We start from the raw sequence: 18,197 nt of genomic DNA, 5'->3' as shown, positions 1-18,197 counted from the left end.
ACAGCAATGCATAACTTCCCTATGCCACAATCCAGTAATAAAGAATCACTGCTCATCCAGTCTTTGTACTCGCTTCATTTGACTAAGCCAGAATTAACAGTGTGGCAAGGAAATACCAAACAATTCTGATGGATTTTTTCCTTCTCCATACTATGGAAGTCAATGGTGCCCCACAACATTCTTCAAAATATCTTCTTTTGTGTTCAGCAGAACAAGAATCTCATACGGGTTTGGAACAACTTTAGTGTGAGTAAATGATGAAAGAATTTCATTTTTGGGTTAACTTGCCCTTTAAGTGATTTCATACTACTAAAATGTTGTGTTAACATAAAGACGTTATATTTAATTAGAGAGGAAAGATTAATTTTTTGAAAACTTTTTTACACTAAAAATGTCTGCTTGGACATTTCCTTTAATCCTAAAACAATGCAATGCCTAATTCAAAATACAGGTAAAACACTTAAATTTAAAATCAATATTTAAAATTTAAAAATCAATAGGGGAAATTCCATCATATTAACTCAGTACATTGGGTCCTATTGTCTTCAAAGCATGTATCACATCTGATTTTAATTTGAACTGCATATATAAAGTGAATATCAATTTCAAAAAGTATATAAAAACAAAAATACATATAACATTAGCTTAGATGTCCCTCTGTAAATTTTTTCTTTATCCTGTGAGCAGTTCCTCATCACACATAATCAGTGTTTAAATCTAAAATATTTCATTTGAATGTGTTCTTTAAACGTTCAGCCCAATCCTACAACATAAATATTGTCACAAAATATGAATGCATTAAAATAACAGTCATGAAAGGGTAATTTATTTTTTATTAATTATAAAAGTATATGGTGATTTCAAAAAGATTTAATACTAATTCCTAACATATAAACCAGAGTACAATAGTTACTACAAATGGTAAAGCTATTAATTATTATTAAAACGTGGAGCAATACATGTAATATCAGGCAGTGAACAGAATTATTCATATTGACGTCATCAGAGGAATTTTATAACTTTCCACCTCATGTCATGTTGTTGTACTCGTCAAGTGAACTCTCTGATAGCCTGGAGAGAAATGCCTTCTTTGGAAAATATTGCAGACGACTTCTCTGTGGATAAATCTAAAAGAAATAACATATTTTGAGTATTGCATTGATTGGATTTGTTGAATAATGCTGAATCGCATCACGCACAAGTCCAGCGTCCATCACTATTCCAGTTTCTCAAGACTATAATACTTTTTCGTATACCGTTTACTTTCTTTGTAACAGTTCTATCTAAAAACATAAGACAGAACTATTAAACAGAGAGGATAAGCACTGTGTGCTCAGAAACTGGCGTTCTCAGCGCTTTCAAAATAAAAGTCTGGCGATCCGTCAAAATAAAAGTCTCACTTCCGACACCTTGGCCAAACAGAAAAAACGTATAGAAAGCTTAAGTCCCTCCCCTTCCGGTGGACCACCATGGGATCTTATTTCGGAAAAATATTGTAAGGTAGTCAATGGCGAGAGACAACAAATATTAGGATCCCCTTTGAATTGTGCCCTGAATTACAGATATGATGTTTGTCAATTTAAAATATACATTTTAAAGTCAAGAAAGTCGCAGTTTGATATAAAACTGTTGAGGTATAAGACTGTGAAGATACGTAATTACAAACACTACAAACCCAAAAGGCGCGCATGTGACGTCTTACCTTTTCTCTCAATGAATGAAACTAACTTTACTGAAGCTAAAGTCTGTAATTTTTTCTTTAATCTAACGTTATAATCGTAACGTTACGCCGTCATGCCTGTGTGTTTTGTACCAGACTGCACACACACGAGCTTGGTGACGTACATAGTGCGAGACGAGAGATGTAGTTCGTTGAGCGATTTTTACATAAAACTAAATGTGACTCTTCTGTTTTATGACAAACTGTGACTTTCTTGACTTTAAGAAAGTCGAGGCCCTGACTCTCTGTGGTCATTAAAAATCCCAGGATGTCTTTCGAAAGAGTAGGGGTGTAACCCCGGGATCCTGGCAAAATTTGCCCAGTGGCCTCTGTCCATCGTGGCCACCTAATCATCCCTATATACTAATTGGCTTTATTACTCTGTCTCCTCTCCACCAGTAAGCTGGTGTGCGGTGGGCGTTCTGGCGCAATATGGCTGCCGTCGCATCATCCAAGTGGATGCTGCACATTGGTGGTGGTTGAGGAGATCCCCCCTTCTATGTGAAGCGCTTTGAGTGCCTAGAAAAGCGCTATATAAATGTAATGAATTATTATTATTATTATTTTAATAATTGTCTTTAGGGTCCTCCGGCCCAAATGGACCCGACGCATTTAAATATATATTTTTTTAAAATCATAGCTTCATCGGAATGGTCTGAAATTTGGTGACTTTTTTGGTACTTGGTATATGAACACCCAAAAAAATTGGGGACAGGATTTGAATAATCTAAGTGGTTGTAAAAAAAATTGTAACACTCAGGACCTTCGGGTCCAAATGGACCCGCATAGGAAATGAATGGCAAAAATGTGAAAATACCGAGTTTTTTTGTGCGTACAATCTACAAATCAGCCACGATCCAGAAAAAAAGCACACAACAGTGAAGGGGTGAATCTATAAAACATCAAGAGTGCAAAACAGACACATCCACACACACACACACACAAACACACTTTTATACATAAACAAACTAATAAATTCAGATTTCATATGTGTTTTGCATTTTTAAAATGCTCAGTTTGTCCACCAGATTGCATCCATCTCATTTCAAAAATTGCTTTCATGAGGTCTAGGCTTGACTCTAAAATGAAATATCGCTTTAAAAAAATAAAAAAATATATTTATTTTTGTTTATAATTTTCTATTATATTCAATGGGGGGGAAACTGGGGGGAAATGGGTCATATTTATTGCCTAAATATTAATTATAAATCATAAAATTCTCAAAACACCAAAAAAGAAAACAAAAAATATTATAAAAAACAAGTAAAAAAAAAAAAATTATGATTTTCTTTTAATAAATATGAATCCCACCCTTCCGGCCCATTTGGACCCGAAGGTCCTGAGTGTGATTCTGTAATGAAGGACCCCGGAGGGTTAAATTGACAAACATCATATGTGTAATTCAGGGCACAGTTCAGACGGAATAAAAAGATAAGTTGTCTCTCGCCATTGACAACCATACATATTTTTTCCGAAATAAGGTCCCATGAGCCAGAAGCAGAGGGGAGGGACTTAGGCTCTCTATAGGGAATGTGAAGGTGACATCACGCCGTGTTGCATTATGGGTCTGCCGCCATATTTAGAGGATCGCGCCCTATCCCGCTGTATTTGAATTCGTGTGTTGGAGGCTGTGTTTGGATTTTCTGTCGAGATTTTAATAAACGTCGATATGGTTGGTCAGTGCTGCTCGATCAAGAACTGCCATAGCAGGTCACATGATTGTTCAGGGAGGAAACTGAACAACGGAATACATTTTTCAGCTTTCCTTCTTGGAAAAAACAACCAGGGAAGCAGGTCGAGGAGCTGACGAGAAGACGCCGGATCGTGTGGGTTGCCATAATCAGGAGGAAAAACTTTACTTAGTTACTGTCCTCCACTGCATACTACGTTTGTTAAAAGTTGTCCAAAGCAAGAGGTTGTGTATTGTATATTCCATGATGACTAACAGTTATAACCAGGATAGTTGATGAATGATGTTGAATTTGTGGTTCATGTTGGCAGATGATAAAGCCAGGCCACATTGCATGAATCAAATTATATTTATTTTGTTTTCAATTAACAATTTGCTTTGATATTCTGTACAATAATAATACAATAATATCAATATAATTCTGTACAAAAATGAAAATTCTGTCAGTATTTACTCACCCTCATGTTGTTCAACCCCGTAAGACCTTCGTTCATCTTCGGAACACGAATTAAGATATATATTTAAAAAAAATCTATTTTTGTATTTATACAATACAATACACTGGAGGTTTGGCAGGGCGGCACCAATAATCCCCTCCGCAGTCCGGACTGTCCGTTGTAGTCTCCTGATGTCTGATTTGGTAGCTGAACCAAACCAGACAGTGATGGAAGTGCATAAAACAGACTCAATAACGGCTGAGTAGAACTGAATCAGCAGCTCCTGTGGCAAGTTGAACTTCCTCAGCTGGTGAAGGAAGTACAGTCTCTGCTGGGGCTTTTTCACAGTGGAGTCAATGTGATTTTCCCACTTTAGGTCCTGAGAGATGATAGTGCCCAGGAACCTGAATGACTCCACTGCTTCCACAGTGCTGTTCATGATGGTGAGTGGGGGGAGTGCTGAGCTGTTCCTCCTGAAGTCCACGATCATCTCCACTGTTTTGAGCCTGTTCAGCTCAAGGTTGTTATAACTGCACCAGACAGCCAGCTGTTCAACCTCCAGTCTGTAAGCAGACTCGTCACCGTTCTGGATGAGACCGATGACAGTGGTGTCGTCTGCAAATTTCAGGAGCTTGACAGTGGGGTCTTTAGAAGTGCAGTCATTAGTGTACAGGGAGAAGAGCAGTGGGGAGAGAACGCACCCTTGGGGGGCGCCAGTGCTGATTCTGAGTGTCTTGGATATGTGTTTTCCCAGTCTCACTCGCTGCTGCCGGTCCGTCAGGAAGCTGGTGATCGAGGATGGCATGGAAAGCTGGGTTAGTTTGGCTGTGAGAAGACCAGGCATGATGGTATTGAAGCCCGAACTGAAGTCCACAAAGAGGATCCTTGCATAAGTCCCTGGTCTGTCGAGATGTTGCAGGATATAATGGAGTCCCATGTTGACTGCATCATCCACAGACCTGTTTGCTCTGTAAGCAAACTGAAAGGGATCCAGCAGGGGTCCAATGATGTCCTTCAGGTGGGCAAGCACCAGTCTTTGAAACGACTTCATGACCACAGACATGAGAGCGACAGGTCTGTAGTCATTAAGTCCACTGATTTTGGGTTTTTTGGGTACAGGAATGATAGTGGAGCGTTTGAAGCAGCAGGGAACTTCACACTGCTCCAATGATCTGTTGAAGATCTGCGTTTAGACCGGGGCCAGTTGGTCAGCGCAGGCTTTTAAACAAGCAGATGAGATGCCGTCTGGGCCTGAGGCTTTCCTAGTCTTCTGTTTTTTGAAGACTCGGCTCACGTCCTCCTCACAGACCTTAAGCTCAGGTTGGATGGCAGGAGGGGGGAGTAATAATGGGAGTGCAGGAAGTGATGGTGAATGTGTGAAGTGCAGAACAGACCGGGTGTGTGGTGTGAATGAGGGCTTTTCAAACCGGCAGTAAAATTAATTTAAATCATCAGCCAGGTGTTGATTGTCCACAGATTGGGGGGATGGTGACTTGTAGTTGGTAATGTTCCTCAGGCCATTCCAGACTGATGATGGGTCGTTGGATGAAAACTGGTTTTTCAGTTTATCAGAGTAGTTCCTTTTAGCAACTCTGATCTCCTTTGTCAATCTGTTTCTGGCCTGGTTATACAAGATTTTATCCCCACTTCTGTAAGCATCCTCTTTGGCATGACGAAGGTGTTTGAGTTTCCCAGTAAACCATGGTTTATCATTAGTGAATGATAAGAATGTCCTGGTAGGAATGCATATATCCTCACAGAAACTTATATATGATGTTACAGTATCTGTGAGCTCATCCAGATCGTTGGTAGCAGCTTCAAAAACAATCCAATCAGTGCAATCAAAGCAGGCCTGTAGATCCTGCTCTGCTTCATTAGTCCATCTTTTTACAGTCCTTATTACAGGTTTAGCTGATTTCAGTTTCTGCCTGTAGGTCGGTATGAGATGAACCAAACAGTGATCAGAGAGACCCAAAGCTGCCCGTGGGACGGAGTGATATGCATTTCTTATTGTGGTGTAACAGTGGTCCAGTATATTACTGTCTCTGGTGGGACATGTAACGTGCTGTCTGTATTTTGGTAGTTCACGGTAAAGATTTGCTTTGTTAAAATCCCCAAGAATGATTAAAAGAGAGTCTGGGTACCTTTGTTCCGTTTCAGATATTTGTTCAGCCAGCTGTTGTACCGCCGTGCTCACACACGCGTCTGGAGGGATGTATACATTCACGAGAATGAAAGAGGAAAATTCCCGAGGCGAGTAGAAGGGTTTACAGTTTATGAAATGTGCCTCTAAATTAGGAGAGCACATCTTCTTCAGTGTTGTTACATCTGAACACCAACTTTCGTTAATGTAGAAACACAATCCACCACCTCTCGTTTTCCCCGTTAGCTCCGCGATGCGATCCGCTCGGAGCAGCTGGAAGCCAAGCAGATGTATTGCGTTGTCCGGTATGGCTTCACTCAGCCAGGTTTCAGTGAAGCACAAAGCAGCAGAGTTTAAAAAATCCTTGTTAGTGTGGGTGAGGAGAAGAAGTTCATCCGTTTTGTTAGGAAGGGATCGGAGATTCGCGAGATGAATACTGGGGAGTGCAGTGCGCAGGCCGTGCTCGCGGAGTTTAACCAGCGCGCCGGCACGCTTCCCGCGTTTGCGTCTGAACGCGCGTTTGAACAACACCGCTGCCCCTCCGACGAGAATGTCCAGCAAAACGTCTGAATAATCAAAAACTGTAGAAAAGGTTTCTGGTGTGTGTTTCCTAATGTCCAGTAGTTCGTCTTTGGTGAAACTTGAACAAACGAACAAAAACAACACAATAGCTGGAGAGCTCCACACCGAGGCAGCCATCCGCGGCGCCATCTTAATCTTACTTGGAATCGTATAATCCGGATTGCTGAGGTATATGATAATATCATCTGCAAAAAGACCTAACTTATGTTCATCCTTAGCGACTGTGATTCCTTTAAGTTTTTTACTTTGTCTTATATACTGAGCCAAAGGCTCTATAAACAGGGCAAATAGGGAGGGGCTCAGACAGCATCCCTGCCTTGTCCCTCTGAAGAGCCCGAATCTGTCTGTTAAGTCGCCATTTATTTTAATTCTAGCCACTGGTTTATCGTATAGTGCCTGTATACATTTAATGATAGTTTTATCAAAACCCATTCTTTTCAAAACCGCAAAAAGGAAATTCCAGCTGACTCTATCAAAAGCCTTTTCCGCGTCAAGACTTACTAAGGCTGTAGGAGTGCTCTGTTTATTGACTTCATTAATTATATTTAATGTGCGCCGAATGTTATCTTGTGTTTGGCGACCTTTTATAAAACCCGTCGGGTCCTCATCTATCAGGTCTGGGAGAAAGGTTTCTAAACTTCTAGCGATTATAGACGTGAATAATTTATAATAAACATTCAAAATGGAAATTGGACGGTAGGACTCACATAACTCTTTATTTTTACCTTCCTTTGGTATGACTGTTATCATGGCCTCTTTCCACAAGGGAGGGCATTTTGCATGTTTGAGTGTCCAATTGAAAGATTCCAACAATACAGGGGCAAGGTCTTCTTTATAAACTTTGTACCATTCATTAGGATATCCATCTGTACCTGGACTTTTTTTGCATTTCAATCTACTGATAGCATTATCAAGCTCTTTTTTAGTAATGGGTGAATTTAATAACCCATTTTGAGTAGTTCCTATGGAGGGGAGATCTAATTCAGCTAAATAATCTTCAATTTCTTTTTTATCTACTTGTTCTGAATGATTATACAGAGATTTGTAATATTTATGAAAAATATTTTTGATTTCCTCAGGTTCATATTTTATGACCTTACTTTCTGGATCTCTGATTTTGTTAATTGAGTTCCTTATTTGCTGTGATCTTAATCTTTTTGCTAGTATTTTGGTTGCTTTGGCACCTGATTCATAAAATATTTGTTTTGTGAATCTCAGTTTCTTTTCTGTTCCCTCGTTTGCCATGTCTGATAGTTGTTTTCTAATTCCTTTTATCATACCAGCCAATTTATCACTCTTATCTGTATGCTGTTGTTTTTCTAGTTTTCTCATATTTTTTTCCAATTCTGCTTGTAATAGCTTTTTCTTTTTTTTAATGTGAGCTAGCCTTGATATCAGGTTTCCTCTCATCACTGCTTTTATAGTGTCCCATTAAAAATTGTTGGCTCTATTTGTTCATCCTTATTATTGGCTATACAGTCTTGAATCTCTTTTTTGATTTCATGCACCGCAATTTCATTATCAAGAATATTAACATTCATTTTCCATAATGTTGTTTTGTTTGGACTATCAATATGTATAGTCAAGTATATAGCATTGTGATCTGACACATCTGCTATTCCGATTTCACAGTCTATTACCCGATGTCTATCTATTGTATTCATCAGAAAGTAGTCAATCCTAGAATGTACCTTATGAGCAGCTGAATAATGCATATAGTCTCTCTCTAATGGACGCAGAACTCTCCAAACATCACACCTGCATCTTTCATTAGAATTTTAAGATTCTTGGATTTGATGTTTTTATATCTTTTAGTACTTGTAGTGTCTTTAGTGTAATTCAAAATTGTGTTCCAATCACCTCCACGTATCAAAATCCCCTCACTCATTACTGTTATTTTGTCAAACAATAAGTTGAAGAATGTTTTGTCTTCCTCAGGGGGAGCATACACATTGACTAATGTGACTACAGTATTATCAATCCTCCCTTTAACAATCACATATCTGCCATGTTTATTGGAACATTCCTCAGTCAATTCAAAATTAACAGTATTTGAAATTAGGGTAATAACTCCTCTCCTTCTGCTATTCGTGTGCGAACTGTAAAATGAATTTATGTAACCCAAGCTTTTTAAATTTCTCATGTTCTTCATTTGACATATGAGTTTCTTGTATGAACATCACTTGCAAATTATCCCATTTTAAATTTCGTTATCACCCTACTCCTCTTTATCGGGTTACCCAGACCATTTACATTTATTGTCTCAATTTTCAGTTTATATGACCCACTCATACCCTGAGTAAATTATTGCTGTAAACCCCACAAATGAACAGGAACTATTAACGAGAACAAAAAAGTTTAAAAAATAAAATAAATAAAGACAATAAAACTTGGGATACCTGTGACTCCAACTCAAAGCGAAAAATATCTCTCCCAACTGGGCCCCGTCGGTAGGCCTAGGGTAGTGTCTCCCGTAAAGGGAGGGCCCTATGTAAGGTTTGGAAACTACTTCCATCCTAAGTGTCCAACGTCCTAACTCCTTCTCTGGTGCCTCTCCATCAGTCCTGTGAATTACGGAGGCCTTCCTGTGTCAGTAATGCGAAAGCTCCTCATCCTTCATTTTTTCCCGCTTCTCTAAAACTCCATCAGTTTCTCTTTTGCCCCCTGCGCCGTAGGGACTGTGTGCTCTCGCCGGGGACGCGCCTCCCGCTGCCATCCCAAGGACTTCTGTAGTCGAGTCTCCATAGCAACTTCTTCCTTAACCGCTGTCGGCACCTCCACTTCCAAGCCCCGCTTCCACAACTCCATCCCAGCTTCGTGTGCGCTGCTGTATGTTCCAATGCCACTATCCCAATGGATTCGTATACTCGTGTAGGGTGTTTGGAAACGAACACCTTTTTCCTTCAGCACTTTCTTAATCTCTTGATATGCCATGCATTTTTGGATGATCTCTGTTCGTGGTCAAAATAAATGTTTCTCCCATTTGACTGAATGCGACCCTTTTTCCACGCTTCCTTGAGGATTAGCTCTTTAGTAGTATATTCTTGAAAATTTACTATAATTTGTCTCGGGTTTTTATTGGGTCGGGGGTTAGCTGCGAAGACTCTGTGGGCTCGCTGAATTTTAAGATCCAAGTCCGCTGGCAAAGGTAACTCACGCTTGAAGAAATCTGTCACGAATTGCGTCACCGACTTCCCTTCCTCTCCCTCTTCTACCCCGAAAAGGCGAATGTTGTTCCTTCGCGATCTGGATTCGAGATCGGTCAGTTTGTTTTGAATACTCCTCTGTCGCTTAATGCTTTCAGTCAGCGCTTCAGTCAAATCCAGTGTCATGTCCTCAACACGTCCCACGCGACTCTCCGCTTCTTCCATTCTTTCAGTCAGGCCTCTCACTTCCTCCGTCAGATTGTCAAGTTTGTTACCCACCTCCTGGCGCAGGGCATTGATGTCCTTCCTTAATTTATCATTGTCCTCCTTCATTTCGGATTTAAGCGTTTCTATTGCTTCCAATATAGCGCTTGAGATTTTGTTAGTTCCGCCCGGGCTCGTGCTTGCTTGCTCGGTTACATTGCTAGCTTTTGTCGCGGTTATTGATTTGTCTCCTTTAGGCATTTTGCGTCTTTTTGGCCTTTAATGTTTTGAACCCCACTCAAATGCTTAACTTACTCTGTTAATGGATAATATATCGTCAAGTTTTTGTGGGTATTTTCCATCAATCTCGGAGAGCGGTCACCAAACACGTCTATCTCGTTACACCACCACCGGAAGTCCCCCGAATTAAGATATTTTTGATTAGATCTGAAAGCTGGATCACTCCTTCATAGGCTTCTAAGGGATTGACACTTGTTCCCCGAAAAGTTATTAAACACATCGTTGAAATACTCCAAGTGACTACAGTGGCGCAATCTTAAGTTTATCAAGCGACGAGAATACTTTTTGTGCGCAAAAACAAACAAAAATAACAACTTTATTTCAACTATTCATTTCCTTCTCTGTGGGCCTCTAGTCAGTTAGCGTAGTGTAATAGCGTAGAGCTACGTCACACGTAGGCTCACTATTGGCCGACACTGGTCATGTGTGTGATGCGTGTAATGTACAACAACAGAAGCTTACGCTGTTACACTAGTGAACTGACTCGAGGCCCACAGAGAAGGAAATGAATAGTTGAAATAAAGTCATTATTTTTGTTTGTTTTTGCGAACAAAAAGTATTCTCGTCGCTTGATAAACTTAAGATTGAGTCACTGTAGTCACTTGGACTATTTTAACGATGTCTTTAACTCTTCGGGGTCGCCGATCACGCCGGCGTGATCAAGTTACATGACCAGTTTAAGACGTCGAAGCATAAAAACAAAGTCACGTTGAGCGCTGCCGTCCACTTCTGTCGAAAGTGCTGGCTTGAGATTCTATTTTACTTTTTGTTTTGTGTTGATAGACCAAGTAAAAACGGAGATATGATCATTTAAACTTTATATAAAAAAATACTGACGCGTTCGTAAAAGAACGCAAGATGGGATGCGACAGGCGTTGCATTTATTCTAATAACTTCGTCGGTTTTTGTCATAAAACAAAACGGAGAAAAATGTGTGAATCTGCTGACTCTGCTCTTCAGGCTGCACGTTTGAGGGAATGGAGGAGGAGCCAACTGAGCTAAGACGCAAAATTGAAAGGCAGAGGATTTACGGAGTTGATAAAGATAGACATATATACGTTATATATATAGAGAGAGATTATTGCTAGTTTTTGGAAGAGTTTGAGTAGATTTTGAGAGTAGTTTAGGAGTAGTGTAGATAGTTTAGGTAGTTTAGGAGTAGTTTAGGTAGTTTAGGAGTAGATTTAGCTAAACTGTTTTGAGGAGAGGCACAGATAAAAAATAAAAATAAAAAACACCTGATATTTGCTGTAAATAGTTGTATGTATAATTTGATTTTGTGTTCATTTTACCTATTGTATGGTATATTTGCACTATTGAGGAACCCCTCTTACTCAAGGAATGAAAGCCCTGTAATGTAGCTATCTGTGTAATTGTACATGAATTGTTTTGTAGAGTTTCTAAGCAAAAAAGAAAAGAAAAAACGCCTATTGCCACACCTGCTTTTTGCTGCATATAGTTTAATTTTATCTCAATTTTAAAATTTTTATGTTGTATTTGCACTATATGTGGACCCTCATACTCTGGGAATGCAAGGCCTTAAATTTAGCTCTCTGAATAATTGTGTGCACAACATTTTTTTAAAAGGGGCTGAGCTAAAAATAAAGAAAAAAGGCCTATGGCTACACACGCTTTTTTTTGTAAATCATATTTTTTTTGTATATAGGTTGATTATATCTGAATTGTACCTGTATATGTTGACATTTACAACTTGTGTTTACATTTTAAACCTTTTAAAATGCTTCATTGAGCATGTTTGTGTTTTTTGTAGTAGAAAAGCTATAATTTTTCTATTCGGATTTTGTGTTTTTTGTGTGATTTTGGGTCCAGTATGTTGATAGAGTACATCAAAGTGAAAAACTAATTGTCTGGTCATATAGGTGATGTTGTGCTGAAAAAAATTATACCAAACATTTGTATGGTAAACATTTTTTTATGTTGCAAAATTTAAAAAAAATAAAAGTACTCAAAAACGGCCAAAATAGCCCAAGACTCCGAAGGGTTAATAACTTTTCGGGGAACAAGTGTCAATCCCTGGAGAAGCCTATGGAGGAGTGATCCAGCTCTCAGATTTAATCAAAAATATCTTAATTCGTGTTCTGAAGATGAACGAGGGTCTTATTGAGTTGGAACAACATGAGGGTGAGTAATTACTGACAGAATTTTCATTTTTGGGTGAACTTCCGTTCTTCTTCAATTTTACCTCGTTTTAGCCAAACACACCCACTATTATACGAAAGGTAAACAGAGATCGTGCCTGTAAAGATGGTGCCCACGTCCTGCATGACTCACCTTCACATTCCCTACTGGCCAATGCCGATATTTCAAAAAATGACAAATATTCGACCACTCATTCTACACACAGCAAGCACACATTCAGTTTTTTATTTAAACCAAACATGTTTTCTTACCGTGTCTGAGAGAGCTCTCTGTCAATTTTATGAAGAGATTTTCCTTTGGTCTCTGGTAGAACAATATAGATGAATACAACGGCTGCAATACCGATCACCCCATACACAAAGAATATTCCAGACAGACCTATCACATCTGAGGAAAACATCAAAATCATGGGAAAATTATCAAAATAATTTACATATGCATTGCATATTTCATGTGTTTGGTCTTCGTTGTTGTGCATACCTATTATACTCAAGAAAGAAAAGGTAACTATGAGGTTGGCCCCCACATTGAAGCAGTTGATGAATGAATAGGCTCTTCCTCTGACTTCCTTTGGAAATATTTCACTGAGCACCAGCCATGTCACTGTGAACCACATATGAAGTTTCATGCAATTAAAGCATTATTGAAAATAAAATTTCCGCTTTGCATCACAGAAATAAATTATATTTTAAAGTATTATTTTAAATTGTAATACTATTTCACAATATTACATTTTTTTCTGTATTTTTGATCAATTAAATGCAGGCTTGATGAGCAAAAGAGACTTCTTTCAAACACATTAAAAATAATAATAATTTCCAAACTTTTGACCGGTACTGTACATTTCTAGTTTCATCATTATTTGTTGTTCAGATATTCCTCTTTAAAAGAAAAAAGTATCAGATGTATGCAAAGTGACCCACATTTGGTATACCTCTACAAAATAGTGAATTACTCATACATTTACATCTGTGACATTTAATATTTTGGCTTTCATCATTATATTTATGTTTGTCTTTCTTCAGAAAAAAATATTAACATCAAAAGAAAATTTGAGCCGGGGAAGTTTCCAAAATTTGGTTGATTATTCCATGAATGACCCAACTACAGTAAATGTAAACTCAAAGGCAACTTACTTGGTCCAAAGCTCACTGAGAAAGCGCTCACAACTGCCATCATGCAGATGAAAATCATCCACTTATACATATCCTCTGAGTGCGATAAAATATTTGAATGTCCATAAGCTTCGTGCGTTTCATTTCCAGTAGATGGAGTGCTTTGATCCACAGAGTTTTTGCCCAAGTTTTCATGATTTTCCGCTAGTGAGGTCAGGTTTTCATGTGGTTCCAATGAAGTGCATTGTTTTGTTGTGTCAATCACTGACTGTCCACACAAGAAACCAGTGAGTATCAATCCTACAGCCAGCACTGTGCATCCACCAATCAGAAGCGATCTTCGGCCAACCTTGTCTGAACAAACCATTGCCAGTAGAGTAGCAATGACTTTAACCAAACCCAGACCCACCGACGCAAGAACTGCAGATGCATTGCTCTGAAACCCCACTGAGAAGAGGATGGTGGAGGCGTAGAAGAGGACGTTTGGCTGGCCTGTGAACTGTTGACCGAGCACCAGCCCGAGGCCGATGCCAGTCCTTCTGCGCATGTTGTCTCTGGTTTTGAAAAGGTCAAAGACACTATATTTCACATGTTCTGCTTGGTGGCGATTTGGTGTTTCCCAATCATCTTCTGCTATGAGGCCTACGGTGGTTTGCTGAGGTAGAAACCTAATGGACACCAACTGCATAAGAGATGGTACCATAGCAAATCCAAACATGTACCTCCATCCTGCATGGACACCAGATAAGATGTAGTTGATTGCATAAGCCAACAAGATCCCAACAGTAATTCCAACTTCATACAGGCTCACCATCAAACCTCTACGATCGGGAGCGACCATCTCAGAGACAAAGATGCAGCAGCTCATGGACGAAATGCTCATCGCAAAGCCAATGATGGCCCGTCCAACCACCAATGCTGAAAACGACATGCTTGCAGTTAGGATAATGGTGCCTCCCAGAATGAGGAGATTACTCAGTAAAATGGACGTTCTCCTGCCATGACGGTCAATCAGCCATCCACCAATCACAGACGCTAACAGTGATCCGATCAGAAGAGCGCTAACCACAGCTTCCAGCTGGACACATCCCAGAGAGAAGTGAGTTTGGAGCTGCGCAAGAGCGCCGGATATTATTCCCAGCTCATAGCCGAACACTAGGCCGCCAAGAGTGGATGCAATGATAGTGAGCGCCAGGACAGAACAACCTAGAGAAGAAAAAAATGCTACAGAAATAAGACAGAAATGAACTTTGCAGCTGGGATGAAGGTCATTGAGGGAAATCCAGGACTTTTCTTGGTGTTCTGAGAATCTGACGTGCTCAAAAATAAGTTGTGTTTAAAATAAAGACTTATCATAATTGAAATGGTAAAAGACTGTAAGTATACTACAGTAAAAATTGCTTAGTGTAAGTTCTTTTAAATACACGGTGAAACAATGTCATAGATATAGGTCTAATGCAAGATTTCATATATTACATTTCATGTAATTTTACAGTACAATACTGTTACATTTACAGTGTTTGGAAGTGAAAAAGAACAAGTCATTTTTTAATTTACAATGAAACCCGTAAATTGACATTCCCAGAATTTCCCACATGACACATTAAAATATTTTCTTTTTTGTTTGTTTTTTCTTATCAGTTGTGTACATGTACATTAGTATGGAAGCTTGTTTCCACCACAGAATAAAAAATAAAAAGGTAATTGCAACTTTTTATCTCACAATTCTAACTTTTTCTCCCAGCATTTCATGTAATTTTACAGTAAAATACTGTTTTGGAAGTGAAAAAGAACAAGTCATTAAAGGGATAGTTCACCCAAAAATTTTAATCCTGTCAGTATTTACTCTCCCTCATGTTGTTCCCACCCCGTAAGACCTTCGTTCATCTTCAGAACAGGAATTAAGATATTTTTGATGAAATCTGAGAGCTGGATCACTCCTCCATAGGCTTCTTAAGGGATTGAATCTTGCCAGCCCCGAAAAGTTATTAAAGACATCGTTAAAATACTCCAAGTGACTACAGTGGCTCAATCTTAAGTTTATCAAGCGACGAGAATACTTTTTGTGCGCAAAAACAAACAAAAATAACAACTTTATTTCAACTATTCATTTCCTTCTCTGTGGGCCTCGAGTCAGTTAGCGTAGTGTAATAGCGTAGAGCTACGTCACACGTAGGCTCACTATTGGCCGACGCTGGTCATGTGTGTGATGCGTGTAATGTACAACAACAGAAGCTTACGCTGTTACACTAGTGAACTCACTCGAGGCCCACAGAGAAGGAAATGAATAGTTGAAATAAAGTCGTTATTTTTGTTTTTTTTGCGCACAAAAAGTATTCTCGTCGTTCGATAAACTTAAGATTGAGCCACTGTAGTCACTTGAACTATTTTAACGATGTCTTTAATAAGTGTTTCAATCCCTTAAGAAGCCTATGGAGGAGTGATCCAGCTCTCAGATTTAATCAAAAATATCTTAATTCGTGTTCTGAAGATGAGCGAAGGTCTTACGGGGTTGAACAACATGAGGGAGAGTAAATACTGACAGAATTTACAATTTTGGGTGAACTATCTCTTTAACTCGCAAGATATAAACTCGCAATTAGCTTTTAAATTGTTTTATTCTACGGTGGAAACAAGCTTTCATACATTTGGCTTTTATGGTAAATATTCTGCTGTTAAATTAATCTTTATTGCATTACTTTAGAGTCGTGTGTTATGATGATGGTGTTTTGTATTTGTGTGCATGACTATACATTAGTATTTACTTCAGCATATGGAAAAGCTACTTGCGATGAGCTTTGATTCTACATGTGGTTTTCTTATTACTGTGTTTTTATGGTGGCTATCAGTGTATTAAAGGTACAAAACAGATTTTAGCACTTCAGTACTAAGTTATATTAACATTATATCAGTTATGTTTTTTCACTGTAAATTTAAGTTCAAGGCATAAAACTTAAAGTGTTGCTACCGTATTTTTTGCAGTACAATTCTGGCAACCACAGCTGCCATTTTTTACTGTAAATTCACAAAAACCCACAAAAAATGTGTTAAATGTACAATAGGAAGCAATACCAGTCCAGATACCAGTCTAACTCCAACAGTGTGGATAGATCATCCCGAAAGATAATCCCGTCAACTTAAAACCACATGTATTTACAAATGGAAAAAAAGTCAGAAAGTCTCCTTTCATAAATGAAAAGAAATAGAAAACATAAGGTCTTAAACAATGATTTGTCTAATATATATGTGTATATATACATATATATATATATATTATAATAATTATACAAGAATATGTTTTGTGTAGTTAATGCATGTCAGTCATCATACCTATTTCCATCAGGCTTCAAACACTTAAAAAGCACGTAACTCATAAAAGAAATCTGTCATATTTGTTTGCTATAGAGATGTCCATTATCAATTAGGCTATATGCTACATTGATAATTTACTTTTAAAATGACATACTAAAATAAGAACAAACATTGAACAGGTCTGACACTTACCCATTTCTATCCGAATTTAAAGATGCTTGGCCTGGTTCATCAAAAACGCAACGAGTCTGTCTCGTTCGGGAACAGAACCTATTTCCAAAACAAAAACACAGACATATTAAATGAGAACTGTGAGTTTTTTGAAGGAGAATCTCGGATCTGTTCTAATCAGGCTTTTTTCAGAACGCTGTCACCATGACAACTCTCATGATGGCGCTATTGATTTAATTAGACGAGATCTCTTAATTAGCTAAAAATAACCCGCAGCTGATGTTTCTCACAGGCATCCTGTTCTCAAAGAACTTCGAAACTCATAGCCTGTAGAGTCCACGTATCGCTGTAAAGTTTTATGGAAACTTTACTGTCAAATGGAGTTAGAAATTACATCTGCAAGACCCTTTTTTCACAACACAAGCATAAAAATAAAGCTTCCAACAGTTATTAGACAAAACAAAAGCAGCTCCCGCTATTCTCCTCTCACCTCAGACCGGGAGCATCCCTCAGGCGAGATGTTTATCCCGTGATTTTACGCGGTTCACATTGTCATTGTTTAACATGGAAACGCGACTGTTGCATCTGCATCAGTTTTTCATCTGCCTTCTGCTCTTGGAAAGTTCCTCGGAAGCGTCTTTCTTTCTTTCTTTCTTTCCCTGAAGTCTGTGCATGATCCAGGGAAGTCGCGGCTACGTGGCAGGAGGAATTAACTCTCCCTCAAACACTACACGAGCCTCGCGACAGAAGACGCTCTCATACCACACACTTATCATGGGAGTGTTGGCCAACACGACATTATATATAATATAATGTAATATAATATAATATAATGTAATATGATATAATATAATATAATAAATAATATAGTCTATAATGGCAAATGTAATGTAATATAACAGAGTATAATATGTTATATAATGTAATATAATATAATAATTTATATAATATACTGTAATATAATATAGTAAAATATACTGTAATATAATATAATATGATAAATAATATAGCCTATAATGTAAAATGTAATGTAATATAATATAATAATTTATACAATATACTGTAATATAATATAATATAGGCCTATCATATAATAAAACAAAATAATATAATAAAATATATTTGTATATTTATATCCGAAGTGACGTTCCCAAAATGTTTTCAAAATATTGTGAAGTCACAACGGTAGGTGGCAGTGTGCGCTTGTGTGCCCTTGT

At 38.3% G+C, this 18,197-nt stretch overlaps 1 protein-coding gene across 3 annotated transcripts; it reads right to left on the bottom strand.

The window, feature by feature from the left end:
* Positions 1 to 807: 807 nt before the first annotated feature.
* On the bottom strand, positions 808 to 17,729 carry slc2a10 (solute carrier family 2 member 10). 3 transcript variants are annotated; one of them, XM_077204415.1, is made up of 6 exons: positions 17,471 to 17,729; positions 17,002 to 17,079; positions 13,519 to 14,703; positions 12,863 to 12,985; positions 12,634 to 12,769; positions 808 to 1,127 (listed from the first exon to the last, which is right to left on the bottom strand). In XM_077204415.1, the coding sequence occupies exons 2-6, from the start codon at positions 17,003 to 17,005 to the stop codon at positions 1,034 to 1,036; spliced, it is 1,542 nt and encodes a 513-aa protein (XP_077060530.1). In that variant the 5' UTR covers positions 17,006 to 17,079; positions 17,471 to 17,729; the 3' UTR covers positions 808 to 1,033. The 3 variants fall into 3 exon arrangements, with proteins under 3 accessions (XP_077060530.1, XP_077060529.1, XP_077060531.1); XM_077204414.1 differs by having other exon boundaries at positions 13,519 to 14,721; positions 17,471 to 17,686; XM_077204416.1 differs by lacking the exons at positions 17,002 to 17,079; positions 17,471 to 17,729 and having other exon boundaries at positions 13,519 to 14,415; positions 14,564 to 14,698.
* Between the last annotated feature and the right edge of the window lie 468 nt (positions 17,730 to 18,197).

This window comes from Siphateles boraxobius, unplaced genomic scaffold (genome assembly GCF_051911475.1).
Source record: "Siphateles boraxobius isolate OS27281-9 unplaced genomic scaffold, OSU_SipBor_1 5, whole genome shotgun sequence".
Lineage (NCBI taxonomy): Eukaryota > Metazoa > Chordata > Actinopteri > Cypriniformes > Leuciscidae > Siphateles > Siphateles boraxobius.
The sequence above is the reverse complement of the archived record's forward strand: the minus strand, read 5'-3'. Positions and strand labels throughout refer to the sequence as shown.

Excerpts from the sequence above, each read along its gene's own strand:
- slc2a10 (XM_077204414.1), bottom strand. Across the intron at positions 12,986-13,518 it reads CTCAGTGAGCTTTGGACCAA|TGACATGGCTGGTGCTCAGT; the intron begins GTAAGTTGCCTT and ends TGTGGTTCACAG. Across the intron at positions 1,128-12,633 it reads AGAGAGCTCTCTCAGACACG|ATTTATCCACAGAGAAGTCG; the intron begins GTAAGAAAACAT and ends TATTTCTTTTAG.